Source organism: Rutilus rutilus (genome assembly GCF_951802725.1).
Source record: "Rutilus rutilus genome assembly, chromosome: 1".
NCBI lineage: Eukaryota > Metazoa > Chordata > Actinopteri > Cypriniformes > Leuciscidae > Rutilus > Rutilus rutilus.
This window is the reverse complement of record NC_140209.1, coordinates 31462078-31487658: the sequence shown is the minus strand read 5'-3', so window position 1 is coordinate 31487658 and position 25581 is coordinate 31462078. Positions and strand designations below refer to the sequence as shown.

At 36.8% G+C, this 25581-nt stretch overlaps 3 protein-coding genes across 6 annotated transcripts; 1 reads left to right on the top strand and 2 right to left on the bottom strand.

Annotated features, from left to right (window-relative positions):
• Positions 1–261: 261 nt before the first annotated feature.
• On the bottom strand, positions 262–5102 carry LOC311280552 (uncharacterized protein). Of its 3 annotated transcripts, none has more exons than XM_084392786.1 (3): positions 4763–5102; positions 4248–4585; positions 262–3135 (listed from the first exon to the last, which is right to left on the bottom strand). In XM_084392786.1, exons 2-3 carry the CDS (start codon positions 4477–4479, stop codon positions 2858–2860), a joined length of 510 nt encoding a protein of 169 aa, XP_084248912.1. In that variant the 5' UTR covers positions 4480–4585; positions 4763–5102; the 3' UTR covers positions 262–2857. The 3 variants fall into 3 exon arrangements, with proteins under 3 accessions (XP_084248912.1, XP_084248911.1, XP_084248913.1); XM_084392785.1 differs by having other exon boundaries at positions 4248–4636; positions 4763–5025; XM_084392787.1 differs by having other exon boundaries at positions 268–3135; positions 4248–4405; positions 4763–5025.
• A 7007-nt stretch (positions 5103–12109) lies between these two features.
• On the top strand, positions 12110–16248 carry syce2 (synaptonemal complex central element protein 2). Of its 2 annotated transcripts, none has more exons than XM_084408901.1 (5): positions 12110–12284; positions 12619–12702; positions 12788–12864; positions 12963–13170; positions 15325–16248. In XM_084408901.1, exons 2-5 carry the CDS (start codon positions 12622–12624, stop codon positions 15517–15519), a joined length of 561 nt encoding a protein of 186 aa, XP_084265027.1. In that variant the 5' UTR covers positions 12110–12284; positions 12619–12621; the 3' UTR covers positions 15520–16248. The 2 variants fall into 2 exon arrangements, with proteins under 2 accessions (XP_084265027.1, XP_084265026.1); XM_084408900.1 differs by having other exon boundaries at positions 12118–12514; positions 15325–15814.
• Positions 16110–25223, bottom strand: gcdhb (glutaryl-CoA dehydrogenase b). The gene is made up of 12 exons (XM_084408885.1): positions 25064–25223; positions 24442–24554; positions 23669–23707; positions 23426–23566; positions 23222–23284; positions 22083–22253; positions 21798–21927; positions 20046–20262; positions 19016–19119; positions 18687–18812; positions 17789–17949; positions 16110–16612 (listed from the first exon to the last, which is right to left on the bottom strand). Exons 2-12 carry the CDS (start codon positions 24539–24541, stop codon positions 16539–16541), a joined length of 1326 nt encoding a protein of 441 aa, XP_084265011.1. The 5' UTR covers positions 24542–24554; positions 25064–25223; the 3' UTR covers positions 16110–16538.
• Between the last annotated feature and the right edge of the window lie 358 nt (positions 25224–25581).

Below are 25581 nucleotides of genomic sequence, written 5' to 3'. Positions count from 1 at the left end.
GCCTTTTCTAAGTGATATTTCCTGGCAGCATTGATTCGGTTTTAGTTGATAATGACGTAAACGTTAAGCTGTATGTTTTATCTCTAGGGTACACTTGTTCCTTGTAGTCAAGTTCCATGAACAAACTAAATAAGATTAGTGGCACTAATTCCATTTTATTTTAACAAAACTCATGGTTGGAAATCAAGCTGCTTCCGTAATCTTTTCATGTCTCTGCATCTACCACTTGTGTGCTACACAAAAATAACATAAACACACACGACTGTTCAAAAGCTCTGGATTTATTTGATACAAGTATTTTGTAAAGCTATAAAAAAAAATCCTGTCACTTTTGCTCAGTTTAATGCGTCCTTTTTAACGTTTAAACTTATTTCAAATAAAAAAATCTTACCGACACCAAACTTTTGAATGGTATTTAAATGTTCTTTATGAACTGCACTTTAAGATTTGATTTGCAGGCTTTGAATTAGCGTCCGACAGACCGCTTACACCATGGAAACATGGCTTCCGTAATCTCTTCATTTCCCAGCATCTCTTGTAGTTGGCACACATAATATTATGTAAAAGCACATGTGGAGAGGATGTTGGCTGAGGATGAGTTGGTTGTTAAGACGAGATGAAGCTTTGAATCTCAGAGGAAAGCAGTTTGTGCAGAACTCTTTTCCCACTGAAAAAACTATTTAGATGATTTGAACACAATTCAGATTCGAGAGGGCAGTCAGCAGCGTACGGTGAATCTGTTGGCCCGCCGATTGCCCTTTGGGGGAGGAGAGGTTGAGGGAATCCTCTATGACACTGAAGGATTACATCTTGTTTACTTGCTTAAATGTCGTGACATCTTAAGTGCCCGGGTCAAGATAATCCCATATCGTTTGGAAATAACCTGTCTGAGAACAGCCCTACGTTAGCCGCTGCTCCATTTACTACCTGTGTGGATCAGTTCAACATCACTTTTGTAGTGTTTGTTTTTTCACTATTATTTATGTAGACACTGTACAATGAAATATTTATACATTGTACACCTTAAGGGTTAGCACAGTTCTTTATTTACAGCATTTGTAACTGTTCATAACAGTATTGGTTCAACTCTTGTCAACCAACCTTGACTGGAAAAGGCTTGCAAAAAAAAAAAGTCAATACACTTAAACAAAAATGCCATTGTAAGCATACAGTATGGTGGTGTTCACACAAGCACGTACTTATGTTGGAAAAACTAGTCGGAGCACTACAGAATGGGCCGAACTGAACATGAGATGGCATTCGCAACCCGTTTTACATTCGTAATGTGACACATTGTGCAAGTGAAATGGGATATTTGGTGAGAATATCAATACAATAATGCAAGTTTGCTAATACATAACTAACTGGCTATATTACACATTAGTGATGGATTCCTGTAGCTCAAACAGTAGAGTATTGTGCTAGCAACAGCATGGTCATGGGTTTGCTTCCCAGGGAATTAAAGGTATAGTGGAGGATCTTTCCGAATTTTAGATAAGACCCGCCCTCTCCACTTTTTGAATAAGTTTGATTGATTCACCAGAATGATTGACAATTAGGAGGACCAATAGTATAGGTGATCCACCCGGAAGTAAAAAATCCTCCATTATACCTTTAATGAAGTTCTAAAAGAGAGAAGGTTTTTACATTTTGATGATAAAGTCAAACATTATTATTTGCTGTGAAATAACGTGCCCTGATTAGTGACACAATTAGACGAGGAACATATTAAATTGTCAATTTTTTTTCATTTTTATTAGTTTCTAACTTGACCTCGTAGTTTAAAAAACAGGATGTTCATGACCCGAGATTCTGAAAAAACAGCAAGACTGAAAAACAAACAATCATGATGACCAATATTTAAGAAAGCGCAGAAACAATGAATGTGAAAAGAATGTGTCCCGTGTGAACAACCCCATGTGGTCTTCAAAATGCAAACTAACAAAAACAAAAATTCACAGATTCTAGTGCGTCTATAAAATGGTGAATCCAATGATTCAATGTCAGCTTGACATCTAGATCCACTGTTCACATTCAGATGAATCAAAGATTCTCGATCATCCAACGAGCTTCTTGACCCTTTCAAGGGCGTCTGGTGTTGCTTTAGGCCTCTGTCCAAATAATGTTCCCTTTTTATCCTTCGCCCTGCTCATCTCTGATTTCCAAGAGACTGTATCCCGTAAAGAGACGCTCCTTTGAGACCATCCGACACTGAAGGGGATTTTTGGGTTTATTTGTGCTGGCATGAAAAGTCTAGACTTGAGTCGTTATGTAATTAATACCAACTGAGAATATAATGCTGAGTAATTCTGAGCTCAAGTCCTGGTGCTTTTTTTTGGTTTAAATAATCCTTCTTTTGGGGATGAGTTGAAATGATGTTCAACAGTGCTCATAACAGAGCTTCCGTAAATCGTCTTACACAACAGGGAAAAGTAATATAACTCAAGCAATCCATCCCTTTGTATTTCCAAATGACTTTTCGGGGTCCAAAAACTCTGGAAAATAAAATGAGCGAGGCTTCCAATGAAGCTGATCCTGAAGCTCAAGCATGTTTCTAGCGATGCCAAGGTTATGGGTTTGATTCCGAGGGAAAGCACAGACTGGTAAAGCGTGTCGCTTGAATGCACTGGAAGTCGCTTTGGATAAAAGCGTTGACGAAATGCATGATTGTAAATGTTATCGGATTCATAATATCATGTCGGTTTTGAAAAGTCGTAAACCAGAGAACATGCACAAAGTCTTTTTTGGTGTACAACACTTGTCCTTCAATGTTTGTGTTTTCTTTGGTCTTGACCCATCATACTGTCAAAAAATCATATGAAGCAACCATGCGTCACCTTCTTACCTTCCGTCTTTCTCAGACGTCCCGTGGGATAGAAGGACTGTCGGGCATTGACATGCTGTTGTTGGAGCTGGATGTGGGGAAGAACGAGGGGATGTAGGGGATGGCAGACAGCAGCAGAGGGCTCATCTGAGGACTGTCGTCCGACGGTAAGGGGATCACCACATCATCCTGGTCCCACACGTGGAAGGCGTTGGCATGGGAGAGAGACAGGGCCTGGGGCAGACGGGTGGGTCTGATACTCGATATGTCGTCTTTTTCTGCATCATCTTCATTTGGGCCAAGCACACAGTCTATCATGAGAGACAAGGAAAAGAAAGTGACGAGAACAATTATTTGGTAAAACTGAACAATAAGGATCCATTATTTTATTAACATTAGTTTGCACATTATTTAAAATGAACTTAGATTAATAAATACTGTAGACGCATTGTTCATTGTTAGTTCATTTACTAATACATTTTTCAATCAAAGTTGTATCTGGTAACGTTAGTTATTGCACTGCAAACTAACATGAATAAACGATGACCAACTGCATTTTTATTAACAAACACTGTTAACAAAATGTTACCAAATATTTTATGGTATAAAACTTTCAGCAGGAGGGTAAATATTCTACTTTAGTTGAAATATGGGTATTGTGTTACTCTAGGCAAACATATCCCACCAAAATCATACTTGAGTGAAAGTTTCTATTTGAAAGTAACAGTAAAGTCCATTTTTTCTGTGCTTTAGAGATTAAAATACAGAAACAAGTGTCAAGTGGAATAGAGATTTTCTTAAGTAATTCGGATGCACAATTTCTACAAAGCAACCTATTTATTCATATTTCTCTCTGTCCTGATCAAGAGGATACTGAAACCAATATACTGAATTAATTAGCCTAATTTAATTGACTTAAATACAAGTTATGTTCAATTAACGGGTGATTTTATTTAACTCGGTAAGACAATCTTATAATATATTCTTTACATTTTACACTTTAAGCACCTAGTTCCAGAACATTGGGATTTATGTGAGGGCATAAAATCCTCGCTACAAAGGTATTGATCCCTGTACCATGTACAGTATAGAGGTGATAGAGGGTAAAACCATGGCACTTTAACAGATACCACGGTAATTTAAAATACTCCAAAGAATCCCAAAGCATTGCCATTGTACAAAATAGGCTACATTACTACATGCACTCTATAACTATGATACCATGGTACTTTTTTTGTTAACTTATTACAGAGTTTTTTCTTCTCAAGCGAATAATACAGAAAATGCAGTGTTGTTGGGAATGCTATGACTTTTGTGTTGACAGTCTGAATCATTAAGCATAAGAATTTACTAAAGGGCATGGATTAAGGGTTAAGGTTTAAGCAGCTAAGGTTTAACCACAAGGTCATAAATCATACCTTACCTACTACATCATTAGCGAGGTCTTTGATTAGATGTCCCACTATGGCATAGGCGACTGCAACAATCACCAGCGCGGCCATTAACAGGTACAAAACCCCCTTTGGTAAGGGAATAAGGTCCCGGTGCACTGGCTTGTAGTCTTTGAACATCGGGTCCTCGCTTGAAAAGGAGTATTGAAAAGAATGCCCAGTCTTATCCGTTACGTTCAAACTTGACACGTTGAAAGAATTCATTACCAGCCTTTCTTTCGGCAAATAATCCTTCAAAAAATAGAGATTATGTAGCCTGTATTTGATGTTTCTTTCACGAACTGGCCGCCGATGAATGGTGCTTTGATTTCTGATAAAAAAATAAAAAAAAATAAAAAAGAGCTTTTCGCTATACAATAATCTGGAAAAGTGAAATAATTTTGAGTTAAGATTTTGGAAAGAGAATGCATACTATAACTCATCTGTTTATTTAAACTTCAGTATCCAAAACAGTTTAATGATTTAATAGCTTATTAAATGTCCTCACCCTCAGTGTTGAAGTTGAATGTCTATAATTTCAGGGTTCAATTAGTTTGATGTTTCCTTCATTCTCCATTGCGTTTGCATCTTCGTTCCTGAGGGTTTCACAGTCTATAGACAAGTCCCAAGTCCTAAGATTCAGATAGGCGTGCTGCGCATGCGCGTCTGAGCGCTGTCCGCGGTGCTAAAGGCTCCGCGCGCGACTCTCGGTTGACGCCAACGTTATCAATCATCCCGGAGAACATTTCCAAAACCACCCACTTTCCACCCGCTTTGGATCATTGGATAGAGGTAGATAAACTCTTTCACCCCGCCTCCAAGAGGTTGATAATGCCGCCACTGCTCACGTCCCAAGTCCTTTAATTCGCTTACTTAAGTTGGGGATTCCGCGAACATGGTGATCCCTCTGAAAAGACCTGTTTTCCCAATTAACTTACTCGCGTTAAGTCCAGTTTATCAGACTAATCTTGGCTTTGTTTGGGCGAAAATAAATCATAGTGCGTGACAATAGCCAAGTCCAACATAGGCCTACGTTAACGTTAGTCTGAGAGCCATTTATAATTCAATTTAAAATGATTAAGATAACGCTTTTGACAAAGCATAATTGTAACCAAATCATCTAAATAATCCAAATAGATTGTTGGTGACATTTTAAAAGCAAAACAGTTTAGTATTTATTATTAGGTATGAAAATCTATATTAAAAAGTGATAAATAGTGCTTGTGCGTTGTTTTGTTTATTATTCGTCAGATACTGATCCCAACGGTAATGTCTCTGTTGCTACGGTTACCACTTCACGCGACTTTTGTTCACGAGCGTTTGGCGCAGTTGTAGGCTATTATTCGCACTCTGACTTACTGAAGTTTTGTTTTTGGAAAACATTGTCGTCGTTACTGGTAGTAAATACACAGTACCGTAAGACACAGACAACGTTTTAGAAACATAAACTGGGATTAAAAATGGAAATATCGCACCCTGTATGTCTTTGAATGGTATTCGATAAGAGTAAACTATTCTTTATGCATAATAGGATCATTACAAACGTTTTTTTTTTTTTTTTTTTTTGACCGCCATTTTTTCCTTATATTTTTATTGCACTGGCCGCCAAAGAAGTCCCAAGTCCTAATTAGATTCATATAGCTTTGGATCATTGGATAGAGGTAGATCAACTCTTTCATCCCGCCTCCAAGAGGTTGATAATGCCGCCACTGCTCACGTCCCAAGTCCTTTAATTCGCTTAATATTAAGTTGGGGATTCCGCGAACATGGTTATCCCTCTGAAAAGACCTGTTTTCCCGATAACTCGCGTTAAGTCCAGTTTATCAGACTAATCTTGGCTTTGCTAGGCTACTTTGTAAGTGACTGAACATGGCCAGATAATAAACGAAAAAAAAAAAAAAAAAAATCCCATAGACTTCCATTGAAAGATTAAACACCCTAGCAACATTAATATTATGTTATATCAATATAAACTGCGTATAGACACCACTTGGTAGCGTATACTTGCTCTTGTGTGGATCAAAGAAAATTGCCTAAAGACAGACATTTTTTAAGCTCAAAACTTGTAATGCATGTTTACAGGAAGAATTTAACCCCTTAAGTGTCACCGTCTCACCCTTATATATTTAGAACAATAATATCTTAGTAAAAACCTAAAGTAATATTGACAAACCATATATCATTTGAAAGTTTACAATCTCTAGTTTTCATATTTGGTGGCTTATAAATTACAGAGGAGCCGTAATTTATCAATATGCAACAATAATATTTCATATTCATTCCGCGTGTTTAGGCCTTTATTTTGAAATAGAAATAAACATGAAAAATCATGTGACATGGACAATTCTTTTGAAAGTCATCCTTATTTTTTACAATTCACCCTAAAAAATGTTGTTTTATTACGTCATATCAGAGGGCTTCATGTTACTGAAGATATTTGATATTCAACATTAAAGCAGCGCTTTAAAGGCTCTTAAGCGTGACTAATAGAAAAGAAAGTATGTTGAATGTTCTGTCAGGATATTTATTGTCAAATTAATTTTAAGCTACAGCTCAGCAGTATTCCTCTTACATAACCATTTGAGCTTGCGCAGGATTTGTTGATTTCATAATGTTCCTCTTCAAAATCAGCATGGCTTGACAGAGGACTAGCCGCCCGTGTTAGTTGTTCTGTTGCCTTTATCTGCTCAGTGCATTTTCCTGATGGATTCCTATTTAGGCCTATAAGCAAAGGGGTCAGAGGGCACCAGGAACTGTGTGTCCTATAGTCTCAACCAATCTAGCCCTCTATGCTTGACCCTTGCAATAAGAATCATGAGAATAATTGTGCAAGAGTGCTTATAAGAGGAGAACAAAGAGCAAAGAGTTAAACAGTGAAGAAGGGGTCCGATGTTGCATTGAACAAATGCGATATCAGGAAATGATTTAGAAAATCTTAGAGCCAATAATATGATACAGCCCTCATGTCAACAAAATATGTTATTGCATACATACGTTGGACTTATTGTATATGATGATTGATGTGTGTGTGGTTCTTTTTGAGACCGGAGCTAGTCATCACAGATTTGATTCTGTTTATAGGTTTATTTTTGCATTTAGGTTTATTTACAACTACCTGTAGGCTCCCATATACACTATGTTCAAAAGCTTTAGATCTGTAAGATTTGTTTGAATGTTTTTAAAAGAAGTCTCTTCTGCTCACCAAGTCTGCACATATTTGATCAAAAATACAGCAAAAACAGTAATATTGTGAAACATTATTACAATTTAAATGAGCTGTTTTCTATTGTAACATATTGTAAGTGTAATTTCTTCCTGTGATCAAAGCTGTATTTTCAGCATCATTACTCCAGTCTTCAGTGTCACATGATCCTTCAGAAATCATTACAATATGATGATTTCAAGAAACATTTCTTATTATATCAATGATGAAAACAGTACAATTGTTTTTCAGGATAATTTGATGAATATAAAGTTCAAAAGAACAGCATTTATCTGACACAGAAAGCTTTTGTAACTGTCACTTTTGATCAATTTAATGCATCGTTGCCACATAAAAGTATTAATAAAAAAAAAAAAAAATTCTTTCAACAACAAAAAAAAATCGTACTAACCCTAAACTTTTGAACGGTATTGTATAATGTTACACAAGCTTTCTATTTCAGATAAATGCTGAGAAAAAAAAACATCAAATCCTCATATTTGAATGATTTGTGAAGGATCATGTCATGTGACACTCAAGACTGGAGTAATGATGTTGAAAATTCAGTGTTTTGATCACAGGAATAAATTACAGTTTCAATAGATTACAATAGAAAACAGTTATTTTAAACTGTACAAATATTTCATAATATTACTGTTTTTGCTGTATTTTGGATCAAATAAATGCAGCCAAGACTTCTTTTAAAAACATTAAAAACTGAACTCAAACTGTATGGGAAATTGTGAACAGAACCTGAGCAGTCATGATATTTAGTGCAAAACACAGATGAATATGATCTTTCTGCAATAATGTGTCAGCACATGGGTTTATATCAGATATATTGTCTCTCTAAACGGATTGACATCATGCTTTCACGACATCCTGTTCTCTTTTCTGTATCCCTCACTGTTTTCTATTTTCAGATGAGCTTTTAAATGAAATCTGGCACCTGGTTTGACTTTGACATTTATCAGGCATGAAAACTCCTCACCTTTCGGCGAAATTCGCCGTTTTAAAACCTAAAAGGGTCACCTACGTGATTTGTGCAGATCCGATGAGAAAATATTTATTTGGGGGGGGGGGGGGTCGAGGCTGAGGCTGAGGCTGAGGCCAGCATTTATCCCCTATAAAGTTACCATAAACTTCGCAGCTTTAAAAAACAATCATCATTCCTAATGACGAAACATGACAGCCCATACGAGTCAGAGTAACGTTAGGGCAGAAATGTTTTCAAAGTCTTACCGTGAGTCTGACAACTGGACTGCCGAACAAACCGCACGTCGGAAAGCAAGCCTGAGGTAAGTTAGCTTACAATGTTAACTGTCCTGTCAGATACAGACAGCGATGTTGCCAATGTCATTATTTTTATATTTTGATATAGAAGTGGGCGAGATAATATCGCGAGCGGGCGCGGGCGCCGTGAGCGCTGAGTGAGCAGGAACAAGTAGCAGTGTTATTCATTGCGCGGCTCGCGAGCCTCATGTGGCTCACCAAGCTTTAATTTGTGGCTCGCATGGCGGTAAATAATACGGTGATATGATAATGCATTCACTAGAGATATTTCATAAAAACATTTATAACAAGAAGGACTTTAACATAACCCATTAAAAACTCAAAGTGTCAGCTCTATTACAAATATTTTCGATCGGATTGAAAGGGGTGGTTTATCGAGAGAACGTGAAAAAACTTGATCGATTGAAAACCGAAACTGAAAGGACGACGGATGACGCGCTGAACGAGCTGTTCTCCTGATGAATAAAGTGTCATATAAATGAATGAGTATCCTTTCATTCTATAATTCTCCTTTCACTCAGCATCTGTGAAGTGAAGCAGGACAACGGCTCACCAGTCCTTGTTTCAGATTATCATACAGACGACTTGTTTGGGGCATTTTTAATGCGTGATAAATAGTAGTAGTAAATAGTTTTTTTTTCTCTGACACCCGATGAAACACATAGTTCAGCGGCCCACTGGTTCTTTTCTTGATTGACACTGGGCTAGCCCAATCACATCTTTAATGTGAAGTATAGAAATTAGTACAAAACTAATTATGAAAGTTTCCTTTATTTTTCAGTGCATTTGTTTTACAATATGGCTATTACTATCATGGGATTAATATTATAACTATTCTTGTAGTAGTAATGTAGACAGACACTTTAACTAAAAGAGTTTTGAATTTTTCTTTGTTTAATTTGGACCAGATTGATGAATTTAACATTAAAAAGCACAACATTTTCTTACGGGGGACCATGCCCCCGAACCCCCCTAGAGTGGCAGAGGTCCACTCATCACAGTGATCCAAAAATCCTGTGAGAAACACTGGTAATACTATGCCAATGCAGCTTACAGGTTTTTTGGGGGGATTCATCACTGTGGAGTATGGTTCAATTCTATTAATAAGTGAGAATTTTGTACTTATTTCATCTGTTCGTGTTAATACTCACGCGTTCCTACTCACTCATTACATTTAATGGGGGGGGGGGGGTATGCCGCATCCTTCTCACCTTTTTTACCCCTGACCTGTTTTCATGCCTGATTTATGTGTGTGTGTGTGTGTGTGTGTGTGTGTGTGTGTGTGTGTGTGTGTGTGTGTGTGTTAGAAGTCAGTGTCCTGGAAAGTTCTGCATTATGTGATTGTGCAATTTTATACAAATCCAAGGGTCATTTAATATCTCAAAAACAACCAAAATACAATAGGGGAAATAGGTAGGCTACTCTAAAAATACTGGGTTGTTTCAACCTATGTTTGGGTCAAATATGGACAAACCCAACCATTGGGTTGAAAAAATGCAATTTCAAAATGTAAAATAACGGTTGGGTTTGTCCATATTTGACCCAAACATGCATTTTATTTGTGTGTGACATATTATGTTGTACACATGGAAAAAACTTTTAGCCTTTAACTAGAATCTTCAGAACAACAGTATTTTAATTAACTAACATTAACAAAGGTTAATAAATGCATTATGCAACAATTAATGCATTATTATTGTTCAACATTATTTGAACAATAGGCTTTTTTCTTAAAAAAAAAAAATCATTGTGCAAATGTAGATCCTTTGCTCCCGGTTGTCCCAGCTGGCTCAGCAACAGGGATTATCTGTGTCCTCTGACACTCATTCATCTCATTATTACAGTCCATTATGTTCTGAGCCAGTGAATGTATCTCCATTTACGGATTAATGCTTGCTCCTCAGACGCTGACCTGAGACAGTAGTGCAAATCACGAGGTTAGGTCTCCCTATAAAACTCACTATGTTGTTAGATTGAAAACTGAAGTAAGACTTAACCCTCATATTCTCCTCATTTACACTGTCTCTGGGGTCTGTACATTGTCTATATAGATAAACATACATAAAATATACATTTGTTTACTTATCAACTATACATTTTTGCTGTGTTTTGGGGGATGTGTGTTTTAATTACTCAACTACACCATTACCTACATGCATATGACATTACATTTTTATGAAAATAAATACTTCAATGATGATCTAAACTAAATATAAGTTGTTTGTTTCTGGATATTGATCTAGGTGTTAGGGACAGAATCCTACCGTCTGCTGGTAGAGAATTTTTTTAGGAATTGCAGCTATAGAAAAACTAATGTAATGTATGTCCAGCAGAGGCCCATAGACATCAATTCCATTTTCTGGAAGAGGCCAAATGCTCTGTGCCTAACTTTAGTGGTATTTAATTTTTTTATTTTTTTATTAAAATTATATATATATATATAGGCTGTATAAAATGTAAATATATGTAAAAATGCCACACAAGATGCGACTAAAAGTCAAGACTTAGTCTGATTGTGTGTGTTGTTCCACATTGCATTTGTGGTGTAGTACCAGGCCTTAATTTCTGTGTAATGTTTTTTAGATTTATATGGGATTTCTTGATTTTGTTGAATTATTATTATTTTTTAAATTGTAACTTTTTTTTTTTTTACTTTCCCATTCATTTTCAATATCAGCAATTGGTAACGAAGACAATAAGTGTGACTTTTTTATTATTATTATTCTTTTTTTTTTTACATACCTTCAGAACAACCGAATCACATTTTTTGTATGTGTGTTTAGACAGATAATGTAATAAAAGTCACAAAAATGTCATGACTCTGAGATAAAGTGAACAATGTTTTTTAATGGGCGAAACATCAAATGGGGTCCCCAAAGACAACATGAGGGTTAAGGGAACTTGCTTGATCACATAACACAAAAATTCTATGGTTTATTGTGCGCATATACCAGTCTGTGTGTATTTTTGGATATGTAGACTAGGCTACTGTATGGTAGTCATTCAGCAGGGTTATTATTGTTAACTAAAACGAAACAAACTAAACTTAAACTAAACGAATATTAGAAATTCTGCCTTGGCAATTACATGAAATGTTAAATTGAATCACTGAAACTATTAACATTATAAATGAGTAAAAACCAAAACAAAAATAAATGAAACCTAAAAAGCAACAATATTTTCTTTTTATTAAAAACTACTAATAAAATGACAAAAGCACATAACGAAATGACTAAAAATCAAACTAAAATGAACATGAAAAATATACAAATAAAAGCTAATTTAAAATATTAATAAAATCAATGTGTGTGTGTGTTTTTTATTTTTTTTTTACTTGTTAAAAAACGTAAGTAAGGTTGTCGTTTTCCATTGAACACACGGCGCGCGTGCAGGTCACGTGCATGATTGCGCGTTGTGGATTTGTAAACAACTTCGATAAAACGAGCAAAACTACCTCTCATTTGTTACTTTGTTACTTTTTGACGGTTAAAAAAACCCTAGAGACACATAATTCGACGGTGACGCATTAAAGTGTGTAAGTTTAAGTTATTCAGACGTGTTAAGAAACGAGCTAGTTACAATATGATAATTTAACATGCTAATTCGAACGCGAAGTTTAAAAAAGTTCGTTTGACCTCATTTTTAGTGGTGAAATTATGGATTATTTATGTGAATTACATTTACAATAGAAGAATCATGTTATTTGACGCGTTTGGAGTATAATACCATGTGGTTTATTAAAAGTATATAAATCACCGCAAAATGGTACGACAGTACGTGTTTGTATGAGGACGCAGGTTAATTGTAAACGTGTATTCATACTGTATTATGTTAATGTGTACATATGTGTTATATATTATGTTTTTCAGGTCATGGCTCAGCATTTTTTTGGAAATTCAGGCTCCATGACATTGCAGTCAACACCAAAATTAAGTCATCATGTCTCAGCAAAGGTAACGTTAGGCTACATCTGACATATGTGGTCAAATGTCTGATAATATTCTAATATAATTACTGAAGTGAATATTTTCTGTGCAGGTGCCAGATGATGGTTTTAATTCAACAGGTGAAACTTTATCATTTGTTACCCTAAATGACAGCTCTGAGCAGCAAAGGTGAGCCAGTAATAGAAAATATCTATTTTCTTTGATAATACTCATGGTACTGTTGATTATATTTACAGTAACTTGACCTATTTCTCACCCTGTGACAGTGAGGACTCTGGTATCGGTGTTTCAAATACCTCAATTAGAAGTTCACCCATCAACAGTACAATGGAAGATGTTGGCGTTTTATCTCCCACAAATTCAGGGATAGATGAGATTGGGAAGAAAGCACAGGACCTTATTGAGGGAATCAATGAGAGAAGGGCCATGGACCAACATGTGATGAACAGCTTTGAGGAAAAGCTCATTAAAAAGGTACTCATCATTACAACAGACATAAGCTGCGTCTGAAATCGCATACTTCCCTACTATATAGTAGATGAAAAACAGTATGTGACAAATGCAATATGTCTAAATTCACAGTACTGGTAAAAGAGTAGACAAAAAAGTACCTGGATGACCTTCTACTTCCAGCGAGATTCTGGTGTGCATATGATACTATATAGAATATACTTTTTTAGCAGCCCTGAAGTAATTACTCAAATTCAAAATAAGTTCCTTCTCAAGAGAGAATGCGATTTTTGGACGCAGTGACTGTCTCACGTAACCAGACCTTCAGACTCACTCCACCGCAGTTGTCATCGGCCAAGGACAGCCCAAGAGGCCGTCTGACTGACATTTAAAGCAACCAATCACAGCTTGTTTTGTTCAGCGTCATGTTTAGGGGCGTGAAAATATAGTCGATATCGCTAGAATAACAGGCCGGCATTCAACCAATAAGTCATTCATTCATTCAAGAACATTGTGCAAATTTACTGCAACAATGGTGCATCAAGGCAAGGCAGGCAAGTTTATTTACATAGCACATTTCATACACAATGGTAATTCAGAGTGCTTTACATAGGAGTAATTAAAATAATCAAAAGAAATAACAACAGTTTAGAATAAAATACAACTGGTGCAAACAGTCGGACGTACAGTGGCACTGTGCTCATTCATTAAATGCACAGCTAATTGAGCTAAACAGATGTGTTTTGAGTCTGGATTTGAATATGACTACTGTAGGAGAACATCTGATCTCTTCTGGAAGCTGGTTAGGAAAGCAGACTCGCCATGCTTAGAGTGAACCCTTGGTATTTCTGGCTGATGTGATCCTAATGACCTGAGTGATCTGTTGGGTTTATATTCAGTGAGCATATCTGCAATATATTGAGGTCCTAGGCCATTGAGTGATTTATATACCAGTAATAATACTTTAAAATCAATCCACACACATAAGGCAACTTTGACATGACTACTGAAACTGTAGATAAACAAGCATGTAGATAAACAATACATAAAAGCTATAATCAAAGAATAATTTACACTGATCACATAAACGACAACAACCACGAACATTCCAAGTTCGCTGCGCTGGTGATATTAAACAGAAGTTTGTATGTGTTTGTCGGATAAGTATGAATTAGCATTGAACAAACTGGTTTGTGGAGCCAAACAGTGTTGTCCTTCGTTTACTTCCTTGCTACAACGTACAATTAACAATACGAACTATTACAGGAAAACACATAAACGAAAAAATTATACTTACAGGTTGTGGCTCGTAAACAACAGCTTCTGTTTTTAAAGTTGGAACTGCTCGATCTTTCAGGACTAGCCGTTTTGCGAATCCTTCATCGGAGGAGGGGTTTATGTAAATATTGGGCTTAGTGATGTCAGCAAGCCCGCAGGAATGTCGTGTAGTCCCTACCGACCGTTTTCTGTAGTTCTTAGATATTGATTTCTTTAAAAGCAAATATCTCCCTTTGCTTTAAACTTTGAACGTTGTAACTTTGCAGATGTTGTTTATGCTCAAACAGCTACATTACACACTAACTAAAGTTAGAAAAGTGAAATTGTGTTTTACCACCCCTTTAACAGACCTACCAATCTCTGTGTAAAAAGAAAATAATGATGCTGCTATCTTTTTAAAGTAATTTTCACCCCCTGTAATTTGGCTCCAAATCTCAGGTGAAAATTAACATTTTGACCCCCTTCTACAAAATAGTGGATTAATCAGTCAATATACATTCATGACATAAAAATGTGAGCTTTCTTCTACATTTATGTATGTCTTTCATCAGGAATTGTTTATCATTATCTAAAATATTAGCTGGGGTTAATCTCTGGTTGACACGGAATGACCCTATAAATGATTGTGTAACGGCTCAGCAACAACTGGCCAAAAATTATGCAAAATCAGTAATGCAATGACTACATTTAGTCTTTTTATTTTATTTTTTATACAGTTTAGTGTTTACAGTGACAGTGCACATTAATAAACATTTATGTCAATGTGCCAGTTTAGCCAAATTGGCTAGTTTTCAACTGTAGTCCCTGGGCAGGTGTAATGTCAGTTAAAATACATGATAAATGCAGACACACCTTTTAGTGAATTGCGGTGTGAATAATGTGTGGTGTGTGTCCGTGCAGGTGAGTGAGATGTGTCAGCGGGTGAAGGAGCAGATGTTTGAGTATTATGAGCAGCACAGTCAGGGCATGGAGGCCAGCATCGCTGAGCTGTCGGAGGTGCTGGAGAGAAGCAGTCAGCTGAGTATGGAGCTTCAGGGAGCCAGTCAAACCCTGGCCGCTATCAATAAAGGCCTGCAGCACAACACTGAGCAGTAGAGACACAACCTAACAATATCATAATATGAAGCAGAGTACACTTTTTGATTTTTGTGTTACTTGTGGTACATACACACACATTATAACAAAGGCAGAGTCTTGTTTACTTGTAGTAATTTAACTTAAACTGAAGGAGTAACTGTTCAAACATGAATATTTAAGTGAGTGTAGCTGATTAAGTGAGGTTTTTCTTGTTATAGTATGTTAAAGAAAGTTCAAATGTGAATGAATATGCTAATCTGATTTGTTTTACGTGTATTTAAATATTTATTTTGTTTCATTACATGGTTTAACTAAAAGACTTGTACTATCATTCCTTTTTAACCCAAAAGTGGTTTTGGTAACTACATTATTGGTGTTTCAATAACTAAGGTTTGAGATTTGTAGGATTAAGACTTTTCTCCCCGAGCATTAGCAACTGAAAACCCATTTAATTCATTGTCAATTCTCTTTATGGCTTTCTCAGTACAAATGAACTGCTCTGAATAAATATAGATAGCAAGATGCAACCATTACAAAATGAGGATTTGAGAACAGACCCTAGAGCCTCCGGTACCATCTGCGTAATGAAAGCAAAAGGGGAAACACTGTAATATTTTACATTTTATTCACCTGCATTAAATATAATTTGCACTTTGAGATTCATTTTATAATACATCAATGTACAAACAGAAACATGCACTTTTTTATTTTTTGCGATCCTTGGTGCATTTCTTTACAAATCTACTTTATACCTGCGGTCAAACCTTCATTCAAAGTCTTGTGGTCTAGTAGGAACATAGAAAAATAGATCTCTGACAAAGACTACATACATAAATTACAGACATTCAATTATCACATACGTTACCTGAAATACTGCTAACACGTGTTTGTTTTAACCAGATTCAGAGAATATTGTATTTATTAAAGATTAAGTAAGTTGTAATGGTAAATGAAGCAAACTCTACAAGCGTTCTGGAACTGAATGGGTAATAGGTCAAAGGCAGTGTACATGATGTGTACAGTAGGGAGACGGCAGCTCATTTGTCCACGGTGAAGGACTGCAGTCCAGTGATGGCTCTGCCCAGGATCAGGGCATGGATGTCATGGGTACCTACAAAAGACGACAATAATCAATGTGTTTGAAAAAAAAAGAAAAAAAAGTTACTCAATCAAGCCTTCAATCAATGGATGCATTGGTGTACATCAGAACTAGCTCATTATTATATCCGGTTATATACCAAGTTTTTCTGGAATCTTTCTGGAAAAATAAAGATAACCTTCTTTATTTATGAAACATTTTATATGTATAAATATTTACAACAATGCCCAAGATCCATAAGACTAAATAAAATAAAAATATATGACAAGAAATTTAAATAAAATTGACCAAAACAATATATAGAAGGATCTCAAAGTCTTTGATAAAGTGTCTCAATAAGGTTCAACCAAAATTGTATTGTCTTTCTGGTGGCGCCATGCACTTTAGCTGTGGTACACTCCAAAAGGGCAATGTCCAGCAAATAGACATAGCTACAACCACAGTTTTAGGATAACCTTTTTTTCCTCCAGTTTTGAGATAAAAATATTGCGCTGACACTTAATAAGCGAAGCTGATCAAGTTAACGTGTTCACATCAAGAGCTAATCCACAGTAATGGCCATACATCTAAATGTGCAATCTGGCTGTGCAAGTGTTACTTCATAAAAGAACAAAGTTTAACCTGTTAACTGTCACCCCCTTTTTGAGAATAGATCTGAACTTAAATGCTTGAAATTCATGAATACTTTGGAATACAGATTAAAAAATGAAAGTGTAAAAAGCCCCTTTCACACAGAGCGTTGATCCCAGAAAATTGACAAATAATTGATCGCTTTATGATTGCAAATGATTTATGTTCTTTACTTAGTGTAAAACTATGCACAAACAGCCACCTTTATGGCAACTAATTTTTTGGGGTTACAGTGGCAGTTTATGAAATTATGTATTATTCCTTTAAAAAAAAAAGAACAAGGGAAAAGACAGGATGTTTTGAATAAGTGTGTTGCGGCTCAAGGCAACCAACTGGAAATAATATAAAAAGTGCTTTAATGCAAGCTTTCTGATGTCCTCCAAAAATATCGTACTTTCTTTGTAATCCCGATCACTTTCCTAAAAGCTCAAAGCATTACCGAACTCTCGTCTGTGCGGTGACCCACAACAGGAAGTTTAAATCAGGGATTACACACATGGGTTTCTCCGTAATGCCTGATCTTTTCACTTTATTCACATCTCCTTCACTCTCTCTGACCTTCATAAGTGTTGACGGCTTCCAGGTTCAGGACGTGACGAATGACGTGATACTCGTCTGCGATGCCGTTTCCTCCCAGCATATCTCGGGCCTGTCTAGCGATATCCAGGGCTTTCCCGCAGGAGTTCCTCTTCAGCATAGATATCATCTCTGGAGCCGCTCTGTCAACGTAGATCAGAGAGTAAAGACCGTTAGCTTGGATGTGATCAGTTACACATCTATGAGGGGTATTTTGCTCACATATTAACGCCATTCTTTCAAGACGGGGTTTACGTTTTAAATTCAATTGTATTTTTTATTTAAGTTAGAAGTAAAGTTCAAATGGCCTTTACTTACTGCAGAGCAGCTCTATTATGACAGGAAACTTCACTGGGGTATTTTTGTAATGATAAATATTGAAGAGACTTAAAAATGAAAGAATCACTCAAGATAAAGTACTGGACCTTTTAAAAAATAATTTACTAATCACATTTACTTAAATGTTAAAAAAATATTAATTGCAGTGAACGAATGGGAAGCGTCTAATGTTTCCATGTTTCTCTTCCAAACCAGAATTCACAAAACTTTTTGACTAATGAATTTTCATGACTTTTGTTGACTATTGGAGAAGATTTTTTGTTAATCAGGAAAATAGTCATAATGACCAAGTCAGTTAAATATTAAAACTAAAATTAGGCCACTATATACTGTATATCCATGACCTTTTTAGGCCTGGAAATCACCATTTTAAAAAACCTCTGATATTTCCAAGTTTTCCATGAGCCTGTGAAATGTGTCAAATTGCACCAAACATGTGTATTTCTCTGTTCCAATCCACACTTGATCCCTGCATCCTCACAAAAATGATGTCCATGTCTATAAATCCTAAAAACTAGAGCAGCGTAGAGATGAACCTCACTTTTTGTCATCTATCAGTCGGCCCAGCTGCAGACACGACTGCAGGCCGATGGTGATCTCGGTCAGCATGTCTGCCATCTTCTTCTGGATCAGCTGGTTTCTGGCTAGAGGAACTCCAAACTGGATCCTAAAGAGAACATTACAGGAACACTGTGTTACATTCTGAAAAACAACATCTGCAAGAACCATATAGACATTAACTATAAGGAGAGCCAGTCTTAGCAAGCAAGCAAATTTACTTAGACTAACATTTACAGTTTAAAATCCTTTCACACGGTCCTCATTATCCAGTCACTCATTAATGAGAACAGACTGCAGACGTGTTCTGACCTGTCCAGTGTGTACTGACGTGCGGCGTGGAAACAAAACTCAGCGGCTCCCAGAGCTCCCCAAGCGATGCCATAGCGAGCGTTATTCAGACACCCGAATGGACCCTGGTGAACAAGGAAGAAAATCACAGCTATATTAGCATTGACATTCACAAAAAACAAAAAACAAAAAATTTATTATGCATTGACTAGGTGCTTGTTTGAGAAGCCTTATCACCTAGCCTAGAAATCTAGATGCACCCTAACGGCAGCAAAATTTATTTTGCAGCCAGGGTCGTCTAGCAACTCTCCGTTGGCTTTCGAGCTGGAAAAACCAAACTCTGGTCAGGCCAATCACATTGTGTATAGAATCGGCGGGCGGGCTTAAAATAATGACGACAGAGTTGTGACGGTTCCGTGTGAATTCATTTCATATTTTATTTCATTCTTTTAAAAAAAGAAATGAAAAGGAGCAGAAAGAAGATAAACTTATAATATCTGCCCCTTTCCTGCTACTCCCTGCTACTTTCCTGCTAATTCCCTGCTACTTGAAAACAAAGAGTGGCTGCTGCTGCTGGCGAACAGAGGTGTTTCGAATCGGCTTTGGCCGCGACTCTGGAGGACTTGGAGTTAAGCTTTTCTTTGAGAAAAGAACAAAGAACAGCACTTAAGACATTCTTAAAAAAGGATGATGTGATCGTAGTTTTGCCGGCCAGATACAGCAAAAGTTTAATCTATCAACTAGCTCCGCTGGTGGGAAAACGCTCTGGTTGGTTGTAGCGATGTCCTATTGTGTGCAGAGGGAATTTGAAAGACAGCCGTTTATCCCGCCCCCTGAGTTGCCAGACCTAACATCTTGATGTAGGCTACTTATCACCCAGATATACGTCACAATAGGAAGAAAAGACTATCGCAACTTCCGTTTCATGCCGACTTCAAGCCAGTGCTTCATTATTGTGAGAGACTTTATTAGATCTAATAATAAAGTCAAGCCAATAAACCCTGAGCCAGTGTTTCTTGATGGTGTCTCATGCGGTTTCTGTCTCACTCACCGCCAGCCCTGATACTTTGGGCAGCAGGTTTTCCTCTGGCACTTCCACCTCGTCCATGACGATCATGCCGGTGGCTGAAGCCCGCAGAGAAAACTTGCCCTCGATCTTGGGGGTGGACAGACCCTTCATGCCACTCTCCAGGATGAAACCTCGCACCTTCCCGTCCTCGCATTTGGCCCAAACCACACAGATATCAGCCACGGGTGAGTTCGTAATCCTGTGCGAGAGAATGGAGCAAGTGTAAGACATTAAAAGAGACTCTTTGTCACTTCTCCTGTCCATAATTTAGATCATTTTCCAAAATAAGTGCAGCAGGAATGAGACCTAAAAAAACGGAAATGAGCATTTTTGCACTTCTGGTTCCATCGTCTGGAAGTCAATCGTTTTTTGGTTAAATGCCTGAAATAAGATGTGTGGTTAACACAAGCTCAAGATATTTTAATGTTTTTCTTTTTCTTTTCTAAAACATAAAATACATCAGAAATACCACATTAATGATTTTTGTTTTTTTATGATTTTACTTGTCTTGAAAAAGGCAGTTGTTAACAAGTGGCTAAATGGACCACAGAGGTTGTCGGGACATAAATCGTAATCACACCGAACAGGAAAACTCATCTTCTCACTGGTCCACCACTTTTACAGCTTTGTTGAGTTTATACAAACTATTCTAACTCAAACTATTCCATCTTGTAGATTATAAATAAAGTCTATATACAGTGCTATGCAGTGCGAGTTTAGACACCCATGCTAAAGTTGACTAAAAAGAGGAATAAAAAAATCATCTTTTGGAAATTGAACTTAATGCCTTAATTAAAATAATTAGGAAAAATCCAACCTTTAAGGACACCAATTTTCTTTGTGAATGAATAATGTATCATAAATAAATGTTCTTCCATAAATACAGGGTGCATAAGCCTGGACACCCCTATGGTTAAATTCCCATAGAGGCAGGCAGATTTTTATTTTTAAAGGCCAGTTACTTCATGGATCCAGGATACTATGCATCCTGATAAAGTTCCCTTGGCCTTTGGAATTAAAATAGCCCCACATCATCACATAGCCTTCACCATACCTAGAGATTGAAAGATACCTAGACACAAAGAAAATTGTTGAAATTGAAAATTGGTGTCCTTAAAGATTGGATTTTTCCTAATTTTTTTAATTAAGTTCAATTTCCAAAAGATGATTTTTTTATTCCTCTTTTTAGGAACTTTAGTCAACTTTAGCATGGGTGTCTAAACTTATGCATAGCACTGTATGTCGGAATCGTAGTGATGACGACGTTGAAGTCAAATGACCGTGGTGTAGTTTGTTCATAGTATAATTTTAGATATTTACTTCAGGTGATTGTATATAGGCTTCAGAATTCATAAAAGTTGTGTTAATGTGTAAAGATTATCATGATGAACAAAAGGTGTAAGAATCATAATCTTTTGTTGGTCACAGAGCTTATCTTCTACAATAATCCAAAAGCCAGTGGAAAAAAAATCCTATTGGCTTTTTGCCAAGGGAACCAGGGTGATGGGTCAGGGTTTGCCAGACCTTCGGGGATGGCCTATAAAAACACATCATAACTGCTGCATTCTGGGCTGACACTGGCAGCAACTGTCCCATTAACTGAACGCAGTCCTTAAAAAAGGCTTATGGCACCACCATGTGGACATAGACTGTTACTTGTACAGACGGATTGTGATTTCTTCACCTTTACTGTTGTTCTAAACCTGCGTTATATAAGAGCGGCGCTGGACGCACCAGGTCTTGGAGCCGGTGAGGGTGAAGGTGCGGCTGGACGGGTTGTACTTGGCTTTGGTCTCCATGCCGCCCGGGTCACTGCCGTGGTTTGGCTCCGTCAGTCCAAAACAACCTAGAATCTCTCCTTGTGCTGCGCGACACATAGACAATATGATGTCTGCATGGGTATGAACTTAAGTGGGTGAATCTTATGAGCAATATTTCAGCTCATAATCAAAAGATAAAAGAATGTGAACCATCAAGATTTTTTGCATTGTGACACATTCTCTGGTTTTGCAGTCTTACCCAGTCTGGGCAGGTATTTCTGCTTCTGTTCCTCGGTGCCGTAAGCGTTGATGGGATGCATGACCAGCGAGGACTGCACACTCATGACCGAGCGATAGCCGCTGTCCACTCGCTCCACCTCGCGAGCGATGAGACCGTACGCCACGTAACTTGTGCCAGCACAGCCGTAACCTTGATAGGGAAGAGTGCATGAGTGTGAGAGAGTTACAGAAAAGTATATATGGTTACATGATAACACTTTGCAATAAGGTTTCATTTGTTAACATTAGTTAACTACATTAGTTAACATGAACTACTTCTACAGCATTTATTAATCTCTTAGTTAATGTCAACATTTGCTAATACATTTTTAAGATTGAAAGTTGTATGTTAACATTAGTTAATGCACTGTGAACTAACATGAACATGGAACATTTTTACGGCTAACACTAACAAAGATTAATAAATGCTGCAAGAATATATTGTTAGCTAATGCTAGTATTAACAAATGAAACCTGTTACCCTTTACACTTTCAACAAGCAATTCATTCTTTACTTCCTGACTAGGCATTAGATGACGGGCTGCACAGTTTGGGGATACAAATCGAATTGCAATCTTTCTGAATCTTTTCTTTATATAGTGCATCAGTATAACTATACGAGTATAACTTAACGATCATTAATTTTATTATGATTATTATTAGTAAATGAGAATATGAAACAATAAGAAATATTACTATTGAAATATTATAATAATATTCTAAATAAAATAAAAATAGTATTTAAGAATTTAGTATTTACATTTTAAAAGGTCTGTCTTGGTTTCATTTTCAAAAGTTAAACCATCAATCTTTTATTTTGATGGATTCAAATTTTGGGAAGATGGTTTGCGCACTTTGGGTTCCCAAATGCACATTATAACGACGCAAACTCAGAGCAGATGCAGAGATGGAGTTCCTGTGGAGCAGCATTTCCAGTGCGAACCGAGCCGCTCCGAGACACTGAAAATAGTGTATAAATAAACACAGTGCCGCGCTTCCCTCCGAAACGTTCAGTGCATATATTCATTTAAATTGCAGCTTTTGCAATTTCATAATCATTTTCAAGCTTTACTCTAATATCGACTCCTGACCAATATGGGACTGATATATTATGCATACCTTTAATGGTTGGGCCCAAAACACCCAGTTCCCCCATCTCAGACACAATCTCACGATGAAAAACTAGTGGAGAACAAAGAGCAGTTTGTTTAAAAAAAAGCTTTCAATCAATGGGAACTAACACCCTACTACACAACCCGTAGCCCCTTTTAGAAGTGCTGTTGTAAACCACAAGCTGTCATTGTGATATAAATATACACTCACCTTCATTTCTGTTGGCCATCAGGATACGCGGCATGAGTTTCTCCTGGCAGTAAGTGCGAAACGAGTCTCGAATCATGACCTCCTCCTCCGTCAGGAGACCCTCCAGCTCCAGCGCATCACGCCAGTTAAACTGCGCTTTAGCTGAGGTTTATGTGACGGGATACAACAAACACGCCAGAGGTCAGAGATCAGCAGATATTCAGAAGCTTACAGCAGGAAATATTGCAGAAGAAGTAAACATACGTGTTTTCACTTGCTTCTTTTCACCAGACTTCTCTGCATCTGATAGAAGAATAATAAGATTTTACATTTGTGTATCTTTACAATGTTATGCATGTGCGAATAGAAATATGCATTAGAAATTCACTCCCATTCAAAAGTTTGGGGTCATTAAGATCTTTTAATACTCAAAAGTGACAGTAAAGACATTTATAATGTTATAAAATATCGAAAAAATCTGTTCTTTTGAACTTTCTACCATCAAAGAAATATTTAGTAGCACTGTTTTCAACACTGATTATGAGAAATGTTTCTTGATCACTAAATCATACCAAATATTATAAATATTCAGATAAGGAAATTGACATGATTGAAGAACATGATTTATATTCTGTATTTGAGCTAAGGAATAAATGACTACTGACCACATTTAAAGGGATAGTTCACCCCAAAATTAAAATTATTAATGTTGTTCCAAACCTGTAGGCAATGCAATCGTTATATTGCATAATGATGTGCATGAATTATTTGATGTGATTAATGACTCAGTTTCAGTCTGTTCATCACATGAATACACTGTATAGCTTCAGAAGTATTGAAATATATCTCAAAAACGGTTTGGATTACTGTTATGCTAGTTTTTTTTTAGCTTGACAGACATGGTGAGTATAATTTTTCAACATTCTTTTTATGTTCTAATAATAATAATAATAAAAACCAAACAGGTCTGGAACAACATAGAGGTGCTTAAGTGTGCATTATATAAAGACATATATCCAACAAACTGCCGTTCTGACCCAATGGAGAAGCCGCAGCAGTTTTCTGTGATCTGGAAGCTGTATAGAGGAGACATCTCTGGCTGTTCACAAGCAGACAACTCGCACTCCTTAACGCCATGATGAGTGAGCCTCTGTAAAAGTAATAATGCATGTCATGAATGTCATAGATCATACATTACAATATAGCCTATGCATGTATCAAAACATTCATGGATAATGCCTTAACCATTTCTATGCATTTTTAATATTAACTCTTTATTTTACCAGGTTGGCCCCTTCAAATTAATATCTGTTTTAAGAGAGAACTGCCCAAAATGGCAGCATACAGTATAATCATAATACAAATTATAGAATTATTATGTCATACCATGCTAACTAGTTAAAACACTAAAGACAAGACAAGACATACAGGATATTGTGTTTTAAATGACAGATTGCATAATACTACTAAAGCTAGGAGAGTTTCAGTCAAAGTCTAACGTAGGTAAACAAATCCTCAGACACTTGTTCTGTAAACAAGCATTAGCGTCACAATTCTTGGCCACAAGTCATGCACACGAATAGCAGCTGACCCAAAAGCACAGGAGCTAATAAAGGACTCCGGTATAATGTCATATAAACAGATAAAAGCTTTACATACCTGTACACTACGATTTATGAGCAGATGGTGCTAGTTCACTTGTCATACAGCGATAATTGCGTTAGACAGGTGGGATCACTTTTGACAGGCAGCGAACGGAGGGCGGAAGAGGAACATGAATGTGTGAACGATGGAGAGTCCAGGGCGCCATTTTTAGTGTGGCACATCTTCATCATCATCTTCTTCTTCTTCTTACTCATAGTTCTTACTATTTTACGGCGGTTGGCATGAACATTGATTGACATGAACAGGTATAATAAAATATGCAAAGTTTGAAACTAATAATTCTTTAAATCTAAGGTGTTGTTTTTTTAAATCAATTTAATTATTTGTGTAATAAAGCGTATCTAAAAATTATGACATTAAAGGGATAGTTCACCCAAAAAATAAAATTAGCCCATGATTTACTAACCCAGTAACCCTGAAGTCATCCTAGGTGTGCATGACATTCTTTTTTCAGACGAATACAATCGGAGTTAGGCCTATATTTAAAAATGTCCTGGCTCTTCCTAACTTTA